Raw genomic sequence first — 21894 nt, forward strand, 5'->3', positions numbered from 1 at the left:
AATAATACAATTCACAGCCTTCACAGGTTGTTATTATAGAAAAACAACTGAAGTATTGGTACTTGTATCATTTACAGGTAACAGCACATGGAACTAAGAATGACTCTAAAACTGCTATATTCTACAGTAATTTTTTTAAGTTAAATAATACAGAATCTGTTAGTCATGATAAAATATAAACTACATGCAAAAAATTTTTTAATGCTGACAATGTTGTGTATCATGTTCATATGTCCATACATGCTGAAGTAGTATAATATATAAAGATATACCCAAGTGTGGCATATATTTTATAAGAAATGGAGTAAATAAACATTACTTGATCAAATTTTATAGATACAGAGAAAAAATTAAATGTTAAGACACTCACCTATGGAATTATCTGGTCCTTTTGATTTGGTATATGACAAAAATGCAGCTAGAAAAAAGATAGAGGACAAAAGTTCTGCTCTTCCTACAACACCTGTTACCTAAAAAGGGAAAGGGAGGGGAGTTCATATTAATAAAGAGCCTCTTGAAAATTTAACTACCACATATAATAAGAATAGCACTTTAGAAATCAAATTGCCATAATTTTTCAATCATACATTTCAGTTTCTTAGACATTCTTTGAGTGCCCTCATGTGGTGAAATTGTGTATCTTCCATAAAAATAAATTAACCAATGACTCTGTAACAGTTCTTTTATAATTATTTTGAAATAATTATAGACTCACAGGAAGTTGCAAAAGTAGGTACAGAGAAGTCCTGTGTATTATTTACCTGGCTTGCCTCAACAGTAACATCTTACATAATATTAGTACAAAATCTGGAAGAGTTCTTTTTTTTTTTTTTAAAGATTTTATTTATTTATGTGACAGAGAGACAGCCAGTGAGAGAGGGAACACAGCAGGGGGGTGGGAGAGGAAGAAGCAGGCTCCCAGCGGAGGAGCCCGATGTGGGACCTGATCCCGTAACACCGGGATCACGCCCTGAGCCAAAGGCAGACGCTTAACGACTGCGCTACCCAGGCGCCCCTGGAATAGCCCCTAATTTAAAAAAAACAAAAACAAAAACCTAAGACCTTACATATTTTCTTAAAATAAATTCAGTAAGTTCTATCTCATAACAAATGCGTAAACTCAAGATAATAAACTTTGAAAAGTCCTTTTTTGGGGTGCCTGGGTGGCTCAGTTAAGTGTCTGACTTCAGTTCAGGTCATGATCTCAGGGTCCTGGGATCGAGGCCAGCACAGGGCTCCCAGTTCAGTAGGTAGCCTGCTTGTCCCTCTCCCTCTGCCCTCCGCCTGCTGTGCTCTCTCTGTCTCTTTCTCAAATAAACAGAAGTCCTTTTTTAAATTCTAAAAATTTAAATATAAAACCCTCAAACCTCTGAACTCACTTGTAAAATTTAAAACAAACTATCATTTTTGTAAATGCATGGAAAAATGTCTGTTCAACTAAATATAAAAAGGTTAAAGACAGTGGGAAAGACACACGAACCCCTTCCAACACACACACAGCCATTCAAGCACGCAGAGTTTAAACATACACTTTTTTGCTTACAACTGAAAGCTTGCAACAAATTGAACAGTCCTTTTTGCTCTGTTGAGAGGCAATTTTGGGGTTTCAAGGTTATCAAGAAAAATAAAGTTATAATTTAAGTACATCTTGGTAGGTAGGGGCTGACAGACATATTGACAACAGCAGAGACAGCTTGCAATTCTGAAACATGTGGCAACAAACAACATGAAAGTACTATTTTCATTGGTTAGAATGTCTATTTATGTTTACATATATTTTGATATATTTTCATCTTTTACTCAAATTTGTCTTATTATTTTCTGTCCTTTGAAACACACTGCGAAGTTGACAATATTTTAAATCTATATTCATTAAAAAACAATTAGTAAAGAACTGTATTCATTTATACTTTACATTATTCTCTTGAGCAATTATATCTTATGTCCTTAAATAATAAATGTTTATGCTTCAAAACTTGTTTTAAACTTAAAAACTTTAGGGGCGCCTGGGTGGCTCAGTCGGTTAAGCATCTGCCTTTGGCTCAGGTCCTTATCCGAGGTCCTGGGATTGAGCCCCACATCGGGCTCCCTGCTCAGTGGGAGCCTGCTTCTCCCTCTCCCTTTGCCTGCCGCTGCCCCTACTTGTGCACATGCAAGTGCTCTCTCTGTCGAATAAATAAGTAAAATCTTTAAATAAATAAATTTAAAAATTTTATATAGTAGGAAGTTAGACTGTAACGCTACGAAGTTAAGACTTATACCAATTTAAAAATCTTCAAATATTTTAATTAAGGCCAAGGTTAAATTTTTTTTCTTGAAAACACATACCATTATAATCACTATGTAGGTTTTGTTAAAAAAAACAAAAGAAGAAGAAAAGAACACTGATTTACAGTCTTACTTACTGCTTCTGTATGTATTGGGTGCACTGCAAAAAGTAAAGAAGCAATCATACTACTCCTGTTGTCCAGAAAAAGTTTGCAGACTTTAAGAAATATCACACTAACCACAGCATGAAAAATCATATTTAGGAGATGATATGACATCGGTTTCAGTTCACTCAACAGATAATTTAAGCGAAATGTCAATACTGTTAAGGGACGATAAGACTTATGGCTTCTCTCCTAAAAGGAAAAAAAACAATCATCGTTATTAAAGTACCATGGTCCTTCAAGTCACATAAACTAATCCTTGCAGCTACAATTGAAAGTATCTACATTTGGCTGAGATACAGCAATAAAGTAAAGAAATGCTCCAAGCATAACACAACCTAAAAGATAGTTTTATAATGTGTTTTCCTATTTCCTTAGTACCAAAACAAAGGCAATTTCCCCCTTTTGCAGATATCCCATCCCATCAATAGTAGAGGAAGAACATACAACTATTAATTCTTCCTCAATACACAGATTTAAAAAGCTAATTGCTTAAAGCAGGACAATCGTGGCATAGATCAAGTTAGAACACAGGATTGTGTCCAAAGCGTACTTTCCAATCTATGACTAACATAAGCATTTACATAACTGCTGGCCAGATTCTCAAAAGGAAATATAAGAACAGAATGTTTATCAGCTCAGTTTTAATAGTGAAGACTCAGAAAAGTACTAATTGTTTTATGGAAAACAACTTCATAATGTGTAAACCTGAATATATTAAACCTAAAATCCCCAACTACTACACAGAGAATAATACAAGAACAAAAACTTTCTTAGACTAAGAGAATAGATCCTTTGTTATGGTAGTCTTTTCCGGCAATAAATAAAATTTTATGTGAAGCTGCTGAATTTCTTTACAAGCTAGAAGTTTCCTTTAACCAGAAATATTTTTGCCATAAGACAAAAATCAGACCAGATTTAAGAATAAAATACACAGGTCAAAAACACATAAAATATTATCCTAGTAATCTTTTCAAATTTTACATAAGGGCATTCACACTCAGCTTCTTTGCTCTCACACCTCTTACCACATTTTGCTATAATTTTGGTATTACAGGTGTCAATTTAAGCCAGTTTATCCCTACTAGGGAACATTAAGAACCACAAGGAACAAACATTTCTCTGTTTGAAAACAGGAACATCTTAATATCTCTGTATTGACTACACATGCCATGAGTGATGTCTACCTAGAATGTCCTTTGCTGCTTAATTTTTGTACATTATTTGATTTAGCTCATACAGGATTATTTTTAAGGCATTATAATGAGCTGACATGATATGTATCCCAAAGCAAAAAAAGGCCTCGAAACTTTTTGAGTGCCTGAAATGTTACTGTAGTTCACTGGGACATATTTGCCAGTCAAAAGGATGAAGTCTGAAAGTGCAGGGAATAGGTTATTTTTAATTGCAATATACATAATTGCTTTGTTAGGTCTAATAGATGTACAGTCACAGAATGGCCAATTAAAAATAGATTAATTATTAACATAACTAATTATTCACACCATGCATTAGTAATCTAAGATTCCACTGTGATAATCATCAGTATAGTAGATAAAAGATTACTCTGTGAAAATATAGTAAAATAGCTAGTTCTATTACAAACAAAACAATACAGATCATTATTAAATTCAGATATATTAAAGAAAAAACTTAATTACTCATAGTATTAGTTGGCAATAGAAACATAAGCATGAATATAATGAATATATAAGCATGAATATAATAGTTCCCTGTTAACGTGAATCTTCATATAGCAATGACGAAACAAAGTGAAATGGGATATTTGCAAAAGTTACCTTAACAAGGATATTTCATAGGTCAAATGCCAGAAGAGATGGCTCATTACACCTCAGTGGTTCTCAACCATGGCCATGCCAGAGAATCACTTGGATAAACAGAAAAAACCCAATCCTCTATTCTTCCCTCCCCCACAAATCCCACAACAACAATAAAAAAGCAAACACACGCAAAAGGAACAAGACAAAAATACTGATGCCGAGGGGCGCCTGGGTGGCACAGCGGTTAAGCGTCTGCCTTCGGCTCAAGGCGTGATCCCGGCGTTATGGGATCGAGCCCCACATCAGGCTCCTCTGCTATGAGCCTGCTTCTTCCTCTCCCACTCCCCCTGCTTGTGTTCCTTCTCTCGCTGGCTGTCTCTATTTCTGTCAAATAAATAAATAAAATCTTAAAAAAAAAATACTGATGCCCACATCCCATTCTGAGATAACTGTAAGTAACAGATTTGAGTAGAGCCTTAGTATTATCTTTTAAGTGCCCCAAGCAGATTCTAATATGTAGCTGGACTTATAATCCACTGAACCATTCAAAAACAGAGTATTACATATCTAAAGAATGGGCTTATTAAAGAGATAATCTAAACACTAAGAGGCCCAGAGGAGTCCAAAGACTCCTACTATGCCAGTATTCATAAAGCTCAGGAGCATGTCCTAAGCCCAAAATGTGTCTTTAAGATCTACACTGTTACAAAAATCCTTATGAAGGTTTGGGCACTCACAGACAGGCTTCCAGGCTATCGTTACTTGATGACATCAACCATTAGATCTTTGAATGTGCTAATTCCACGCTGGTCAACAAAACTTGTAATACCTAAATACTACTCAGAATAATTTTTTCTTAGTGGCACATTTCCCTACAGGAAGAGAGTATGGCCATCAGAAAAAAGGAGGAAGCAACAATTTCCACCATATATTGTTATTTAAATTTGTTCATTCATTTTGTCTGAGTTTATAATTGTGAGTACTTTTCTTAGTGGGTCCACATATAGGTGCTCTGAACAAAACCCAATTTTCAATCTGTAAAGCTGAGGAAGTCACAAAACATAGCACTGACACCATGGTATGATAACTTTCATGAGACCCTTAATCTGGCCAGCTAACCTTTCAGTTAAAATCTCAATCTCATTAAAATCACAACAGCTTTAAGTTGGGGGAATGGACACATATTTCTAAGGGTCTCCAGGGATAAAGTGTAGGGGTAGCTTTAAGTTGGGGGAATGGACACATATTTCTAAGGGTCTCTAGGGATAAAGCGTAGGGGTAGAAGGAAATAAATTGCCTAGAAAATAATGTTTCTTATTATAGAATCATATTCTTTCTCATCATCAAATATTAATTTCTTTTACAGGCTAGAACTGGGTGAGAACAGGAAGGTTAAAAGAAAATAAAGTCTGCTTATTTAACAAGAAAAAAATACTTCTTATGTGCTTGTGACTAGAAGAATGACAGACTTCATCCTCACCCTTGAGAAGCTTCCTTATTTAAAGAATATGGAAAGGGACCACGAATGACAACTGACAAACTACAAAAGAGTGTTTTACGGTTCAACTACGCGCCCGGTACTATAAATTCATTTATTTATCCTCAAGGTATTATTCTTTTATGGATCAGATTTTTACAGATCTTGCCATCTAAAAGCTATATTCTCACCAATTCTGTACAGCTATTATATAATAGAACAGTAGGATCCAATCTATGGGATCCCAAACTGACAAGAGTTTAATCCCAAACAGTTTAAAAGTGACTTTCAAAATAAATTTACTGGCAAAATAAAAACATCCTCATAAAAATGAACTAAACCTTTGGGTTCTCAATATAAAATTAAAACAAATATTAGGTAAAAAATACGACACAAATTTAAAATTTTCTGCAGAAAAAAACTCAATACCTTTACCCTTAAAATCTAATCTATTTATATTGAAGTCACATATTTTTAGATGGTTAAATATATAAGAGGTCATCTCTTTTGCCTGAATTATGAAAAAAAAGCAAGAAATAGATTTGTTTACACTTATTGCTATCCTGACACATTTGGTTTTCACACACATATATTGTTTTTAAAAAGATTAAACCAAAGTACACAACCAAGGAAAGAATCATGCACTGCTTTAAAGAAGTTAATCACATCTACTTCCTACCTAACATATACATTTTAGAGAAACAAATTTATAAGTGCTATGACAATGTGGATACAGAAATTAGGAGTAATAAATTAACAGAATACTTTAAAACCTAACATATATATAAGCAGTAAATAACTACTTACCTCAGACATAGGGGTTCCCCAGAAGTCATTCTGAAATAAAGTTTTTAAAGGTGTAGATGGATGTAGGTCTTTATTATCCAGTATTGCTGAAACATCATCAAAAACAAAACCACAAAAGAGGCTGTTCCAATAGCAGGCGGTAACCACACCTACTATTAAGGTTATTTCTTTGAGGTTAATATCAGCCATCTTTTCCACAAGCACTTGTAGCCAAGATCTGGGGGGAAAAATCATGAAGATGAAATAAGCGTCATTGTTTTCTCAAATAAATAAAATTTTAATAGAAGGATAAGTAAAATACTGAATGCTAATTCTCCTGGAGAATTCTTCAAAGCTCAGCTCAAATGTCATCCACCTCTGAAACGCATTAGCTGACCACCTCCCCAAATTCCTAACTTAAAATTAATTGCTCCTTCATGTATTTCATATTTCTATTAAATCCTTTATCACACCATTTAATCTTCGGACTTACCTCTCTAGCCCACTAGATAGTGAACTCCTTATCAATTGTCACAGGTCAGGTTATTCAGGGAAACAGACTGTGTGTGTGTGTGTGTGTGTGTCTTTGTGTGTGTGTGTGTGTATGAAAACTTTAAAAAACTAGTATGGTGTACTCCGGAAGCAGTAACTAAATTTTTGTGAGAAAAAAAAATACTTGAAAAGACACTGAACATGAATTTTCTGAAATGCAGATGAAGCTTATATTTTAGTACTTGTTATACCCAAAGATCAACTATTACCTAAATTAGGCATCCAAACTTTTAGCCTGCAGCCTTGTTTAATTCAGTTAAAGCCTTTAAAAAATATCTCAAATGTGGGGCTCCTGGGTGGCACAGCGGTTAAGCCTCTGCCTTCGGCTCAGGGCGTGATCCCGGCGTTATGGGATCGAGCCCCACATCAGGCTCCTCCGCTATGAGCCTGCTTCTTCCTCTCCCACTCCCCCTGCTTGTGTTCCCTCTCTCGCTGGCTGTCTCTATCTCTGTCGAATAAATAAATAAAATCTTTAAAAAAAAAAAAAATATCTCAAATGTGTCTAAAGGCACTCTAAGCCTAAGCTACCTGTATACTAGCCATTTAACTATAGTCTCACTATTTTTCCCACTGATTTTTTTGATATATTTATGTTATCTGCTTAGCAGTATGAGTTTAAAAACCCAGATCTAAATCATAGTGTTTTTCTCATTTTAACAAATTATTTTAATCTAGAGAACATGCTTCATACATGACAATTCATAATTAAGTCATTGCTTTAGAAAGGATTCAGTAAGAGAATGGTTTAGAGTAGAAGGAACTGTATTAACTGGATACTGAAGAATCAGCCTTCTAATAAAAATAAGGTTGGAGAGTACTCTTGAAAAACAAGCTAATGATATACTTTTCTAGCTGGAGTAGTATCATTAGTATCACTTTAGCGTTATTTGTGGAAGGCAGAATTACGGCCCACCAAAACTGTCCATATCCAAATCCCCTGAACCTGTGATAATGTTACTTTACATGGCAAAAGAGACATTACAAGGTGTGATTAAATTGAGGGTTTTGAGATGAGATTTTATCTTTGATTATCTGGGTGGGCGAATTCGATGACAAGAGATGTTAGAAGTTAAAGAGGGAGGCAGGAGAGTCAGGAAAGCAGAGATGAGAAAGGGATGATGGCAGGCTGGGGCCACAAGGCAAGTAATGATGGTGGCCTCCAGAAGCTGGAAAAAGCAAAAGAAACACATTCTTCAGTAGAGTGTCTCAAGTGACCACAACCCTACTGACTCTCAATTTTAGTCTAGGGAAACCTATTTTGCACCTTCATAATTATGAAATAATAAATTTGTATTAAGTCATTTTATCTGTGGTAACTTGTTACAGCTAGAAGAAACTAATACATTACTCACAGAGTCAGAAGATCTAAGACCTGATATCTATATCTATCTATCTATCTATCTATCTATCTATCTATCCATCTATCTATCTATCTAGGAGTTCTTGCTAGATCAGAGAGGAAGAATATAGTAGGGAGAGCAGAAAGAGATTTAAAATCAGATGTAAGATTTAATAAGGATACAGACACACAAAAGCCTATAAGAAAGTATTAAAGTACCTTCAGAATTGGATAGGAAAACGTTGAAATATATTACTTAAAGAAATGCAAAATCCAATTCTACACACCACAAAAGGAAATTAGCCATACCTTTTGAAGAATAGTTTTCAAGTAAAAGAAAAATGATCTAAGAGTTTATCTTGAATCCAGAAGTAATTTATCATCTCTAATGAGTATGAACTTGTACCTTATCCCAGAAAAGTTAATAGCACTTGTTTAAAGACTGGAGACGCTGAACAGGCATTTGCCTCACTCCTTCTCAATCACACACTAAAATGACAAGGTATAAAAAGCAAAAAAAAAAAAAAAAAAAAAAAAAAAGTATAAATTCACAAGGATAAAGACCACTGGATTTTGGAAGCTGGAAAAACAAAAGTTCAGTGGTGACTCGACAGAGCTCAGGAAAGTGAATCTTTTTTTTTTTTTTTTAAGATTTTATTTATTTATTTGACAGAGATAGAGACAGCCAGCGAGAGAGGGAACACAAGCAGGGGGAGTGGGAGAGGAAGAAGCAGGCTCATAGCGGAAGAGCCTGATGTGGGGCCCGATCCCATAACGCCAGGATCACGCCCTGAGCCGAAGGCAGACGCTTAACCGCTGTGCCGCCCAGGCGCCCCAGGAAAGTGAATCTTAAGCTTAAGGGGTAAAGCTAAAAAGTTTTTTGCATCCCTGCCAGCATCAATCTCAAAAATGGTTACAAGGATCTCAAGAAAAAGGAATAGATGTATTTGTTAAAATTTAGATGCCTGTGTCATTGTGTATAGGCAAGCAATCTTTCCTCCTGTAGCAGGGCAGAAGACTAGAGACTTCCTCTCTGAAACAGATGAAACACAGGGTGTCTGATATAGGGGACACAAGTGAAAACAAAGGTAGCAAACTGAAAATGAGGGTTAACTAAAAGTCTGTCTATATATTTTGAGACCCTCCAGTTATCATCTACCAACTGGGCACAGAATCTTGTAAAATTTTACAACCCTGGAAACAAACAAAAGAGGCCTCTAAAAGCTTCCAGAAAGGAAGAAAGCAGGTTTCATAGCAAAGATTAGGAATTCAAACAAATCTTTTCTTTTTCTCCCCCACTAAAACTGGAAGCTGAGGGTGCTGGAGAGGGGGAATCCAGGAAAAAAAAAAGAGTAATGCTTCAAGTTTTTGAGGGATAATCATTTCCAACCTAAAATTTGATATTGATAAACAAATTTCCCAACAAGGAAAGTGGAGTAAAAAATATCTTCAGACATTCAAGGTCTCAAAAACTTTACTTCTGATGTCTCCTCTTCTCAGGAAACTAACAGAAGACGTATTCCAATAAATGAGGGAGTATACTAAGAAACAGAAAGAGAGGGAAATCAGGAAACAGGGGATCCAATGCAAGACAGCAACAAAAGAAATACCCAGAATGAGAACCATGAAAGCAGGTCCACTAGCCAGTCCACACTAGAACAGGTCAGGAGATTCTTAAGCAATACTCCCAAGAAGATATAAATAGAGCACCTAATGTGTAAGGACATTTTACTTTCCCATTGTGTGTGTGTGTGTGTGTGTGGGCGCGTGCGATTGTAATTTAGAAAACAAAACAATTTAGAAAAACAAAACTCAGGACGAACTAGGTAGGTGAAAATCAAGTCTTACGTATGGGTCACAAACCTCTCTCTCATAAATAATCTCAGGACCCTGATCTGGGAACATTTGGGATTCTTTCCCCAAACTGCTGTTCGTCAAACTGTTTGCTTAAATGTTCTCACCACAGGAAAAATTAAAATTAATAGAAGAAAAAGGAGTAAATCAAACCTATGGTTTTACTACTTCAAAGTTATATTTGGGAACAACATATATATGATTATTAGAGTACTAATAATGTTTAAGAGAATGTGACACACTGTAGACTCTTGGTATATTAGCTTCAAAACTATAAAATACAACTTTATATGATACAATAATATGTATAATATACATAATATTAAATTACTAACCAGGCAATTTGTGAATTTAGGCTTTTTAGTTGAAAAGTGTAATAATTTAGCCAAGTTTACAAATATTATTGGAATTTTGTAAGGACTTGGGAGTTGCTATAGTTTTAAGCTTAATTTACTAGGTTTATACAAATTGTTTTAAGTATAGAGAAAGTTTTGCTTTTTAAGTCAGGTATCTGAAGTCCTTGAATAAAAATGAATACAAATTATAGATACAATTTTTTTTAAAAGATCTTATTCAGTTATTTGAGAGAGAGAGAGAGCATGAGCAGTGGGCAGGGAGGGGGAGCAAGGGGCGAGGGAGAAGCAGACTCTCCACTGAGCAGGGAGCCTAACGTGGGGCTCAATCCCCAGGACTCCAGGATAGTGACCTGAGCTGAAGGCAGATGCTTAGCCGACTGAACCACTCAGATACCCCTATAAATACAATTTTAAATTAAGAGAATTTAAACAAGTTTTTTTTAAGATTATTTATTTTAGAGAAAGAGAGTGTGTGCACACATGCAGCGGTGGGGGGGGAGGTAAAGGGAGGGAGGGAGAGAGAATCCTAAATAGACTCTATGTCAGGCTCAATCCCACGACCCTGATATCACAACCTGAGTGGAAACCAAGACTTGGATGTCTAACTGACTGCGCCACCCAGGCGTCCTGACCAACTTTTAAATGCAGCTAAGGCATTTAGTCCTTTCAATCTGAGTTGTTATTTAAAAAAAAAACAAAAAACAGTAAGTTTATAAAGTAAGATTTTTTTTTTTAGGTCGAATTTAAAGGCTTAAAAAACATAAGGTTATAAAATGCTACTTTAAGAAACTTAGACAGTACCCAGGATTTCTAAATAGTTAATGAAGAGTTATACAGTCACATTTAATTGCAATGCAGTTTTACTCAGTAATTGAAATGCTCAATTTCAACATAATAACCAAAACTCTCAACTTGATTTAATTTTGGGGTTGTCCTCTGCTCCAAGCTCTGGCTCACTGCAAATAAGAAGCTTCTTGTCATGGAACGGGGTTCTATTCTTCTCTTTTTTTAGATATGAGAGTACCTTACATTCTTGTTAAACATAGTTTTTGAACACTACAGCATTAGAGCAAAATGGAGAAAGAAAGGAAAACAAAAATGCTTACTTGACCATTATCAAATATGAGACTCTCATACATGTTCTTTGGGGACAAAACCCCACATTACTGGGAATCATCACCTCAAGTTCCCTTTATCTCTATTTCGTTTTCCTTCATTAGAAGGAAGATCCTTAGTCCCTCCTTGGAAATTGGTGATATCCAGCTTTTATTTGCTGAGATCTATTTACAATCACCACCCCTACTTCCATCCTCTACTCCCACAGGTAGCTTTGGGGGCAGAACCTCAGATGACTCCACAACTGAGCTCACAAGCATGCCCTAAAACCAGCTCACGCCCTTTGTTTCATTATTATGCTCCCTTGGGTTATCTTTTAAAATTCTATACACTTGGTGTGGGTGAGGGGTTTAGGAAGCATCACGTGGGTTTACCAATGAAGTGCTATTCATCAAGTAAATGGCATTATAAAATACTTATTATTCATGATGATTACTGTTACAATTAGTTTTATGTGTCAACTTGGCTAGGCAAAATAGTACTCAAATACTAATCAAGGTATTGTTATGAAGGTATTTTGTAGATGTGGTTAATGCTTATTATCCAATGACTTTAAATAAAGATTATATTCCATAATGAGTGGACTTCATCTAATCAGTTGAATTACCTTCAGAGCAAAACTGAAGTTACCCTAAGAAGAATCTCTACCTTAAGACTGCAGCATCAGATCCTGCTGGAGAGTTTCTACTTTTCCAACCTACTCTGTATCTACAGATTTTGAATTTAGCAGCCCCATAAGTTTTTAAGTCCATTCCTTGATATAAATGTCTTTATTTGATACATATGCACAAGTATACGTGTGCATATATATACACACACATATTTAAAAACATGCATATATATTTCTTCTGCTGGTTGTGCCTGGAATCCCTTATGTGCTTATAGTTATCCTGCTTGATTAAGGCTGGAAATCTTAAGTGTAGGGGGGGGTCTCCACTAAAAAGGAGAATTACAGGCCAATATCCCTGATGAACATGGATGCAAAAATTCTCAATAAGATACTAGCAAACTGAACTCAACAGTATGTTAAAAGAATTATTCATCACGATTGAGTGGGATTTATTCCTGGGCTGCAGGGCTGGCTCAATATTCACAAATCAATCAAGGTGATACACCACGTTAATAAAAGAAAGGATAAGAACCATATGATCCTGTCAATAGATGCAGAAAAAGCATCTGACAAAATACAACATCCATTCTTGATAAAAACCCTCAACAGTACTGAGTAGAGCAAACACACCTCAACATCATAAAGGCCAAATATGAAAGACCCACAACTAATCCTCCCCAATGGAGAAAAACTGAGAGCTTTTCCTCTAAGGTTAGGAACAAGACAGAGGTGTCCACTCTTACCACTGTTATTTAACATAGTACTGGAAGTTCTAGCCTCAGCAATCAGGTAACAAAAAGAAATAAAAGGCATCCAAATTGGCAAGAAAGAAGTCAAACTCTCACTATTCGCAGGTAACATGATACTCCACGTAGAAAACCCAAAAGACCCCACCAAAAGATTGCTAGAACGAATACACAAAGTTGCAAGATATAAAGTCAACATACAGAAATCTGTTACATTTCTATGTACCAATAATGAAGCAGCAGAGAGGAAAATGAAGGAATCTATCACATTTGCAATTGCACCAAAAACCGTAAGATACCTAGGAATAAACCTAACCCAAGAGGTAAAAGATCTGTACTCTGAAAACTACAGGACACTGATTAAAGAAACTGAAAAGGACACAAAGAAATGGAAAAGCATTCCGTGCTCATGGACTGGAAAAACAAACATGGTTAAAATGTCTATTCCTCCCAAAGTAATCTGTACATTTAATGAAATCCCTATCAAAATACCACCAGCTTTTTCACTGACCTAGAACAAACCTAAAATTTGCACAGAACCACAAAAGACCCCAAATAGCCAAAGCAACCTCAAAAAAGCAAAGCAAAGCTGGAGGCACCACTAATCCAGACTTCAATCTGTATTACAAAGCTGTAACCATCAAGACAGTACAGTACTGGCGCGTACACAAGCGCACACACACACAAGACACATAGATCAATGGAACAGATAAGAGAACCCCGAAATGGGCCCATAACTCTATGGTCAATTAATCTTCAACAAAGCAGAAAAGAATATCCAATGGAAAAAAGACTGTCTCTTGAACAAATAGTGTTGGGTAGACTGGACAACAACACACAGAAGAATGAAACTGAACCACTTTCTTACCCATACACAAAAATAAATTCAAAATGGATGAAAGACCTAAATGTGAGACAGGAAGCCATCAAAATCCTGGAGGAAAACACAGGCAGCAACCTCTTTGACCTCAGCTGTAGCAACGTACTAGACACATCTCCAGAAGCAAGGGGAACAAAAGCAAAAATTAACTATTGGCAACTTCATCAAGATAAAAGCTTCTGCACACCCAAAGAAACAATCAACAAAACTAAAAGGCAGCCTATGGAATGGCAGAAGATATTTGTAAATGACATAACCAATAAAGGGTTAGTATCCAAAATCTAGAAAGAACTTACAAAACTCAACACCCAAAAAACAAATAATGCAGTTAAAAAATGGGCAGAAGACATGAAAAGACATTTTTCCAAAGGAGACATCCAGATGGCCAACAGACACATGAAAAGATGCTCAACATCACTCATCATCAGGGAAATACAAATCAAAACCATGAGAAGATACCACCTCACACCTGTCAGAATGGCTAAAATTAACAACACAGGAAACAGCAGATGTGGAGAAAGGGGAACCCTCTTACACTGTTAGTGGGAATGCAAACTGGTACAGCCACTCTGGAAAACCGTATGGGGGTTCCTCAAAAAGTTAAAAATAGAACTACCCTATGATTCAGCAATTGCACTATTAGGTATTTACTCAAAGGATACAAAAATACAGATTTGATGGGGTACATGCATCCTGATGTTCATAGCAGCATTATCAACAAGGGCCAAACTATAGAAAGAACCCAAGTGTCCATCGATTGATGAATGGATAAAGAAGTGGAATATATACACAATGGAATATTACTCAGCTGTCAAAAAGAATGAAATCTTGCCATTCGCAACCATGTGGATGGAGCTAAAGTGTATTATGTGAAGTGTGAAAAGTGAAAGACAAATACTGCATGATCTCACTCATATGTGGAATTATAAAAGAGATGAACATATGGAGGGGAGAAGAAAAAGGGAAACAACCATAAGAGACTCTTAAAGATAGAGAACAAATTGAGGGGTGATGAAGGTAGGTGGGTGGGTGATGGGCTAGATGGGTCATGGGTACTAAAGAGGGCACTTGATATGAGGAGCACCAGGTATTGTATGCAAGTGATGAATCACTGAATTCTACTCCAGAAACCAACATTGCACTGTATGTTAACTAACTAGAATTTAAATAAAAATCTGAAAAAAAATTGAAGTGTAGAGGACTTAGGTTGGAAAACTAGTTTCTGCTACATATGGTCATATCCTCTAGTAGGTGAGCCTGAACTTCTTTAAATGGTGATCTCAGGAGAGAAGGGGGGCAAGTCCCAACGCACAAACTCTTTTCAAGTCTCTACTTAAGGCATATATGTGTGTATATATATATATATATATATATATATATATATATACACATATGAATGAATATGTATATATGAATATATGAATGAATATATATATATACATATTCATTCCCCCCCATCACACAAGGTAAACCCACAGTCACTGAGGGAGACGTCATAAAAGGGCCAAGATCATAGAATTTTTGAAGAATCTCCAATGGAGCATATTACGAGAGAAAAGGAATGAGAGCTAGTAGTTCTCACGCATGTCATGAGCTCAGTTGTGGAGTCATTTTAGGTTCTGCTCAAAAGAACTACTTGCAATGGTCGAGGTTAAGGAAAATGAAGGGGCTTACATAAAGGCATAGATAGAGGGAGGCACTATTCACTGGGGGCCATTACTATAAAATGCACCACATCAGTATTATATGTTAGCCATGGGAATGGTATAGAGTGGATGTTTGTGTCCCCCTAAAATTCATGTTAAATCCTAATGCTCAATGTAATGATATTTGGAGGCGGGGCTTTGGGAGGTGATTAGGTCTTGAGGATGAGGACTTCACAAAAGAGATTAGTGCTCTTAGAAAAGAGGCCTGAGAGAGATCTTTTGGCCCTTCTGCCATGTGAGGAAACAGTAAAAAGACACCCATCCATGAACCAGGACATGGGCCCTTATGAGACCCTGTTTTTATAAACATGAGACCCTCATGAGACCCTGAGGCCCTGTTTTTATAAACCACCTAATATAGGTATTCTGTTAGAACAAGATGAACAGACTAAGGCAAATTCCAGTACTTAACTTCTTCTAGGCACACAACATATTCAACACAGGCACATAGTCTGAGTGAATGTTTACTTAGGACAATGGGATGTCACTACATATGTGCAAATAACCCAACTGCAGTGGAAGACCACTTATGAGTTACATTATAGAGATACAAAACTTAATATACTTCTTTCAGCAAAATTGTATCATGTGCCCCTTTTTCTAAAAATCCAACAGTACAATTGTGGAAAAAATAAACCCATAGGAAAACTTTATATGAACCTGTGACTACTTAGCCCGGAAAGTAAAGTTCTCTCCATAAAATAATTTCATGATTTTATCTTCTTCAAGAAGAATAATCTATACTTCATGACTTTTTTAAACCACATAAAGTTTGTTAAGTCGCATTCACATTGATTCCTACTTATCTTTCCAGTCTCATGTCAAAAGACAAGTGTCTGCTTGCTGCACACTGAGTCCTCAGGAGAACAAAACAAAACATTTACTATACGCAGTGGATACTAAATTTCTCATGGGCATGCTTTATTATAGATGCTGGAAAAATAAGTTACCATTCATTTTCTCTATAAGGCAGCAAAAAAGGGAATGGAAGTAACATCTAAATAAAATAAGCTGCCTGATACATGGAATAGAGGTAGCAATTATAAAAGGGAAGACTTTCTTGTGAAATGATTTTGGTCAGATAAAACTGCTCATAAAACCAGGGAGAAGAAAGAAGGCAGGTCCAGGCAAGTGTTCCTTTAATAAGGCCACTTATAAAATTATCACAAAAATCTCTTCTCTTGCTGAAAATTGACTGATGCAGAAAATCTGATGAAAAGTAACAGTGAGTTTTGGCAATCTTCCTCAAAATTATATAGTGAGTGACTGAACTAGAACTTGGGTTAAATTTCTTGATTCAAAGTTAGGTACAAAATTACCACAATGCATTAGGACCTAGACAATGTCAAACTTCTTTCCTATTGTATCCCCCATGTCTAGCTGTTGGGGACGGTCACTGAAAAGATGTGACTGCAGCTGATCAATTCCAGTTGATCTATAAACTGGACCCAGGTGATCTGAGTGAGTCTCCTTACCCCTTCCTTTGGACTGTGGTTCTGTTCGCTTTTCCTGCTTCCCAAGGCTCTGCAAGCACATATTCTTGAGACAATGATATGGTGTTGAGAACATCTGCACGATACACTTGACTGAACCCAGTTAAAGCTTCTCTCTATATAAACTTTTAAGATTTGGTGGGTGGGTGCAGGGATACATTATTCTTCCAGCTGCCCAGGACAAACCTCCTAGGCAAGTCCCCTTTGCTTAGTGAAACTGCCACCTACCAAGCTGAAGTGGCCTTCCCCTTTTTTTGGTCTCTCTGCCCTCCACATTCAGAAGCCAGTTTCAGATTATCCCTGGGAAGCTCCCAAGGAGGTTATGAACCAACCTTAGCACAGTGCTCAAGCTCAAAAATACTGTTAGAATGAGTAAAAGAATGAAATTTAAGCAAGATTTTACATTTAGTCAGGACTGTAACTGATATCTGGGTTACAATCTTAGATTCACTAATTATTAGGAAATAGCTTCTCTGAATCTATTTTCACTTCTGAAAAATGAAAATAAAATTATCATTATACCAGGTCCCTTGAGTTGCTGGGAATGTAAATGTGAACAAGAGGGTGAGGGGAAGTATGGGTAGTAAAGACCAATACAGACAAAACAAAGCTAGTAAATGAATATACAGAATAGTTATAATGAATGAAAAACAAGAAAAACAAGGTGCTGCAGTAAAAACAGATTCTTACGATGAAAATAAATATGCAGTTTTAAGCATATGACTCATGTGATAAGAGACATTAGATCTCATCTTTTCCTTCCCTTGCTAAATTATGAATTAAAAACTGAACATGAAAAATATGTAATTCAAACTCCTAAGAAACAAAGTTACATCATTAGAATATGATATTTACTATAGACAGCAACACTGAAGAAAAAGCACTTCACAGATATTGGTTCTCAGCAAGGCTGAGGAGGCAGTATGGCACTACAGAGAATGTCCTCCAGCCAGAAAAATCCATTTTCAATCACACCATTTAAGTTTTACACAGTACTTAACCTCTCCAAGCCTCAGTTTTACAACTTGGTTGGAAAATGAGGACAATATAGGCACCTACTTCACTGGACTGTTATGAAGAGTAAGTGATAGAGTGACAAAGTTATAGTAATCATAAGAGTATGGCATTTGCATAAAACACACAGGGTAATGGAACAAAACACACAAGTACCAAGAATATACAATGAAGAAAGGAGATTCTCCCTAGTAATGGAGAACCACATGCTCCTTGACCCTGACAATGATTTTCTGGATTTGAAACCAAAAACAAAGGCAAAAAGCAAAAATAAACAAATGGGAACATGTTAAACTAAAAAGCTTCTCCACAACAACGGAAACTATAATCAAAATGAAAAGACAACCTATGGGATGGGAGAAAATATCTGCAACTCATATATCTGATAAGAGATTAATATCCAAAATATGTAAGGAACTCATACAACTCAACAACAAAAATGTAAATAATGTGATGTAAAAACAGGGAGAGGAACTTCTTCCAAAGACATACAAATGGCCAACAGATACGTGAAAAGGTGCTCAACATCACTAATCATCAGGGAAATGAAAATCAAAACCATGAGATATCACCAGACACTTGTCAGTCTGTTGTCATCAAAAACACAAAAGATAATGAGGGTTAGCGAGGATGGGGAGAAAAGGTAACCCTTTCGCACTGCTGGCGGGAATGTAAACTCAGTGTAGCCACTATGGAAAACAGTTTCAGAGATTGCTCAAGATTAAAAACTGAACTACCACGTTATCCAGCAATTCTATTTCTGGGTATATATCTGAAGGAAACGAAATCACTATGTGCATGAGATATCTGCACAATATGGGGATATCCATTGCATAACTATTTACAGTAGCCAAGACATGGAAATAACTTAAGTGGCCGTTGACAGACAGAATAAAGAAAAAGTGGCATATACAATGGATTATTCAATCATGAACGAAATCTTGCCATTTGGGACAACATGGATGGACTCTGAGAGCATCATGCTAGGTATCAGACAGAAAAAGACAAACACTGTATGGATCTCACATGCAGAATCTAAAAAAAAACCCCAAAATACAAACAAAACAAAAAAAACTCATAGAAACAAAGAACAGACTGGTCAAAAGGTACAAACTTAGAGTTACATGACAAATAAGTTCTGGGGATGTAATGTCAGCGTGGTCAAAAAAAATAATGAACAGTATGTGGCATTTAATCTCTGTAAAGGATACAACAAAATTATCATTCCTACAAATCGGATGAATGTCTTTAAAATGTATCTCACTAAATCAGTATCTGTTTTTATTTTGTGAGCTATTTTTTGTTTTACCCAAATACCTGATTTGGAAAGGAATCTGTATATTTTCAGAAGGAAAACTTAGTGTCAATTATAGATAAAAAAAAGTCCTTAAAAAAATAGGCACTGATCCAACAGTAGAAAATGTCATTTAGATTTCAAGTCTACAGCTTAAGAAAGTTATCTAGTAGTGGTTCATGTTCCAGAATGGCTGAGCACAGCGAAATGAACAAAACTTGACCAAAAGAACTGTAAACACTGAGAAACGCTTTCATATGAGGGCATCCTCGGTAACCAAGAAAGTGACAGCATGAGGGCTGGTGAGTTCAGGCCCCTTCTCTCTCCGCCCCAGCATTAGGCTGGGCAAATTCTCAACACTCCTCTCTAGAGCCTTCACTCTATACCAGCTCTTCAATCTTCAAGTCCTCCAATCCACGAAGGCTATGGTGCTACAGGTAAGGCGGGCAAAGAATATGTCCTCTTCTCAATTCTCACTCATCCCGAAACCATGATCTTGGCCGTGCGGCCCCCACTCCACTGTACGGGGTAGATGCTGAGAGCAAAGAAAACTAAAACTTTCTTTTTCTTCTTACAGAGGGCACCATCCGTGGAACGTGTGAAAACGCCTAAGGAGCAGGGTTCCTCTCACCTTTTGAGACCTGGACCGAGTCCTTCCGCCCCAATAGCACGAGCTTCATTAAGCCGGGACCGCTCCCCTCAACTCCTCTCCCGCCGCTGACCCACAGCCCGACCTCACCTGGGAGCGGTTCCACCAGGAGATGGCTTAGAGAAATCCCAGGAAAAGCGGCCCAGCTAGTGACGCTACCAAGGCACAGTCATGATCTACCTCGTTCAGGTCACCGGCGCAGACGCACCTCAGCCACTGCGCCTCCCGCCTCTGGGTCGTTCCCCCACCACCGCGGTACCGTCACCGCCTCCCGCTTTGCACGCCGGGAACGGCCTACCTCCACTTCTCGTAGACTTCAGTTCCCAGCATGCACAAGCCTCCAGACAGGACTGCACTCTGGGATTTGGAGTCCGTATCCCTCGCCTTCTCCCGGTCTTTAACAGAGAGTCCAAGGGACCCTGCAGGAGAATCTAAACGCAAAGCATCACTCAAGGTCGTGAAATGTAGGCTCCCCACGCATCCGGGGCCTTGTGCCGTCCTTAGTTGGGTGGGGAATGGTGTCGCCTAGCAGCCGCCGCCGCTCTCGCTTGCACAGGATCTGTTGGCGGGATCCAGAGTCCGGGTGGAACCGCGCTGGGGAGCGGTCAGGCGTGGCGGCGGGGCCAACCTTGGTGGGTGCGGCAGATCAGCGGCCGCTGCCGGTTGTCAGGCTCGGTTACGTGGGTGGATCTTGGTGAGCAGGAGCGGCCAGTTTCTTCCCGTAAAGCAGGTTCTTTAAGCCTCAGGGCCCGTATGTAACAGTCTATCTTCCCCTCCCCTTAGGTTTTGGTCCGCAATCCATCTGCCTTCTAGATTCAGCCCTGGTTTCCCCGTCCTACCTGCTCTCATTTCAGTCGTTAATTTCCGCACCTTTTCTTTTTTACCCCCAGTTCCTGCTTCACCGAATCAGGGTTCATTTTCAGCCTTCCAAGTACCCCCACGTTTGGCACGGTTAGATGTTCGCGCGCCTCGGTGGTAAGGGGGAGGGGGACTAGGAATCTGAGTTCTGATCTAGATTAGTTTTAGGAAGGAATCGTCATAGTTTATTTAGCCGGGTGCAGTATTTGTCGGTTTGTGCCAGCTGCTATAATTTTGATCAAAGCTATTTTGCCCACTTATCTGTTATACAATTAAGGAGCCATAGCTCTTTGCTAACACCATAGAGAGTTATAATGATGTAATCTATAAAAATAGTAATGCTGTTTACCTTGAAAATGCTAATACCCACCCGCTTTGTTACAGGAGGTAATGCACAGTGAAAGATTTCAAGATGCCACCTAATATAAACTGGAAAGAAATAATAAAAGTTGACCCAGATGACCTGCCTCGTCAAGAAGAATTGGCAGATAATTTGTTGATTTCCTTATCCAAGGTGCTTAATTGATAAACAATACAAACACACGTATATACACAACTATGATTAATCTAAGTTGTCCCTGAAATTAATAAATATTACAAATGGGAGAGTTCTTACATTTTGCCCAAGGGTTATAACACATAAAATAGTTTTTTCTTTTTACTTAGGTGGAAATAAGTGAGCTAAAAACTGAAAGTCAAGAAAATGTGATACACCTTTTCAGAATTACTCAATCACTAATGAAGGTTTGTATGCAGTAGGTTTTAATAATGGTTTTGACTATTAGAGGACGTTTGAGGAACTGTTCTTAAATGAATTAATATTTATGAAAGTACTTTGTAATATCAAAATCACTAAAAAATGAGATCTCTTCAACTGTAGATTGAAAATTTTAGTGTGCAAAACATTGCTAGTTTCTGCTCTAAAGCTCCTAAAAGAATGTTTAAGGGAAA

The 21894-nt window shown here is 37.3% G+C and overlaps 2 protein-coding genes across 5 annotated transcripts in view; one reads left to right on the forward strand and one right to left on the reverse strand.

Annotated features, from left to right (window-relative positions):
- Positions 1–20356, reverse strand: part of TMTC3 (transmembrane O-mannosyltransferase targeting cadherins 3) — a 50238-nt gene extending 29882 nt beyond the window's left edge. The window contains exons 1-4 of one of the 3 annotated variants that reach the window (XM_057316264.1): positions 20266–20356; positions 6498–6714; positions 2406–2624; positions 371–470 (exon numbers count right to left, since the gene is read on the reverse strand). In XM_057316264.1, the coding sequence (XP_057172247.1) occupies positions 371–470; positions 2406–2624; positions 6498–6686 (508 nt within the window). In that variant the 5' untranslated portion in view covers positions 6687–6714; positions 20266–20356. Of the gene's footprint in view, positions 1–370; positions 471–2405; positions 2625–6497; positions 6715–20067; positions 20166–20265 lie in introns of those variants that run through there. The other 2 variants (XM_057316265.1, XM_026499935.4) reach the window with 2 other exon arrangements.
- Positions 20357–20560: 204 nt separating this feature from the next.
- Positions 20561–21894, forward strand: part of CEP290 (centrosomal protein 290) — an 81125-nt gene continuing 79791 nt past the window's right edge. For both annotated transcript variants that reach the window (XM_026499938.4, XM_057316263.1), the window contains exons 1-3: positions 20561–20779; positions 21328–21457; positions 21610–21687. In XM_026499938.4, the coding sequence (XP_026355723.2) occupies positions 21356–21457; positions 21610–21687 (180 nt within the window). In that variant the 5' untranslated portion in view covers positions 20561–20779; positions 21328–21355. The remainder of the gene's footprint in view (positions 20780–21327; positions 21458–21609; positions 21688–21894) is intronic.

The sequence above is a fragment of the Ursus arctos genome, unplaced genomic scaffold, assembly GCF_023065955.2.
Source record: "Ursus arctos isolate Adak ecotype North America unplaced genomic scaffold, UrsArc2.0 scaffold_21, whole genome shotgun sequence".
Taxonomy (NCBI): Eukaryota; Metazoa; Chordata; class Mammalia; order Carnivora; family Ursidae; genus Ursus; species Ursus arctos.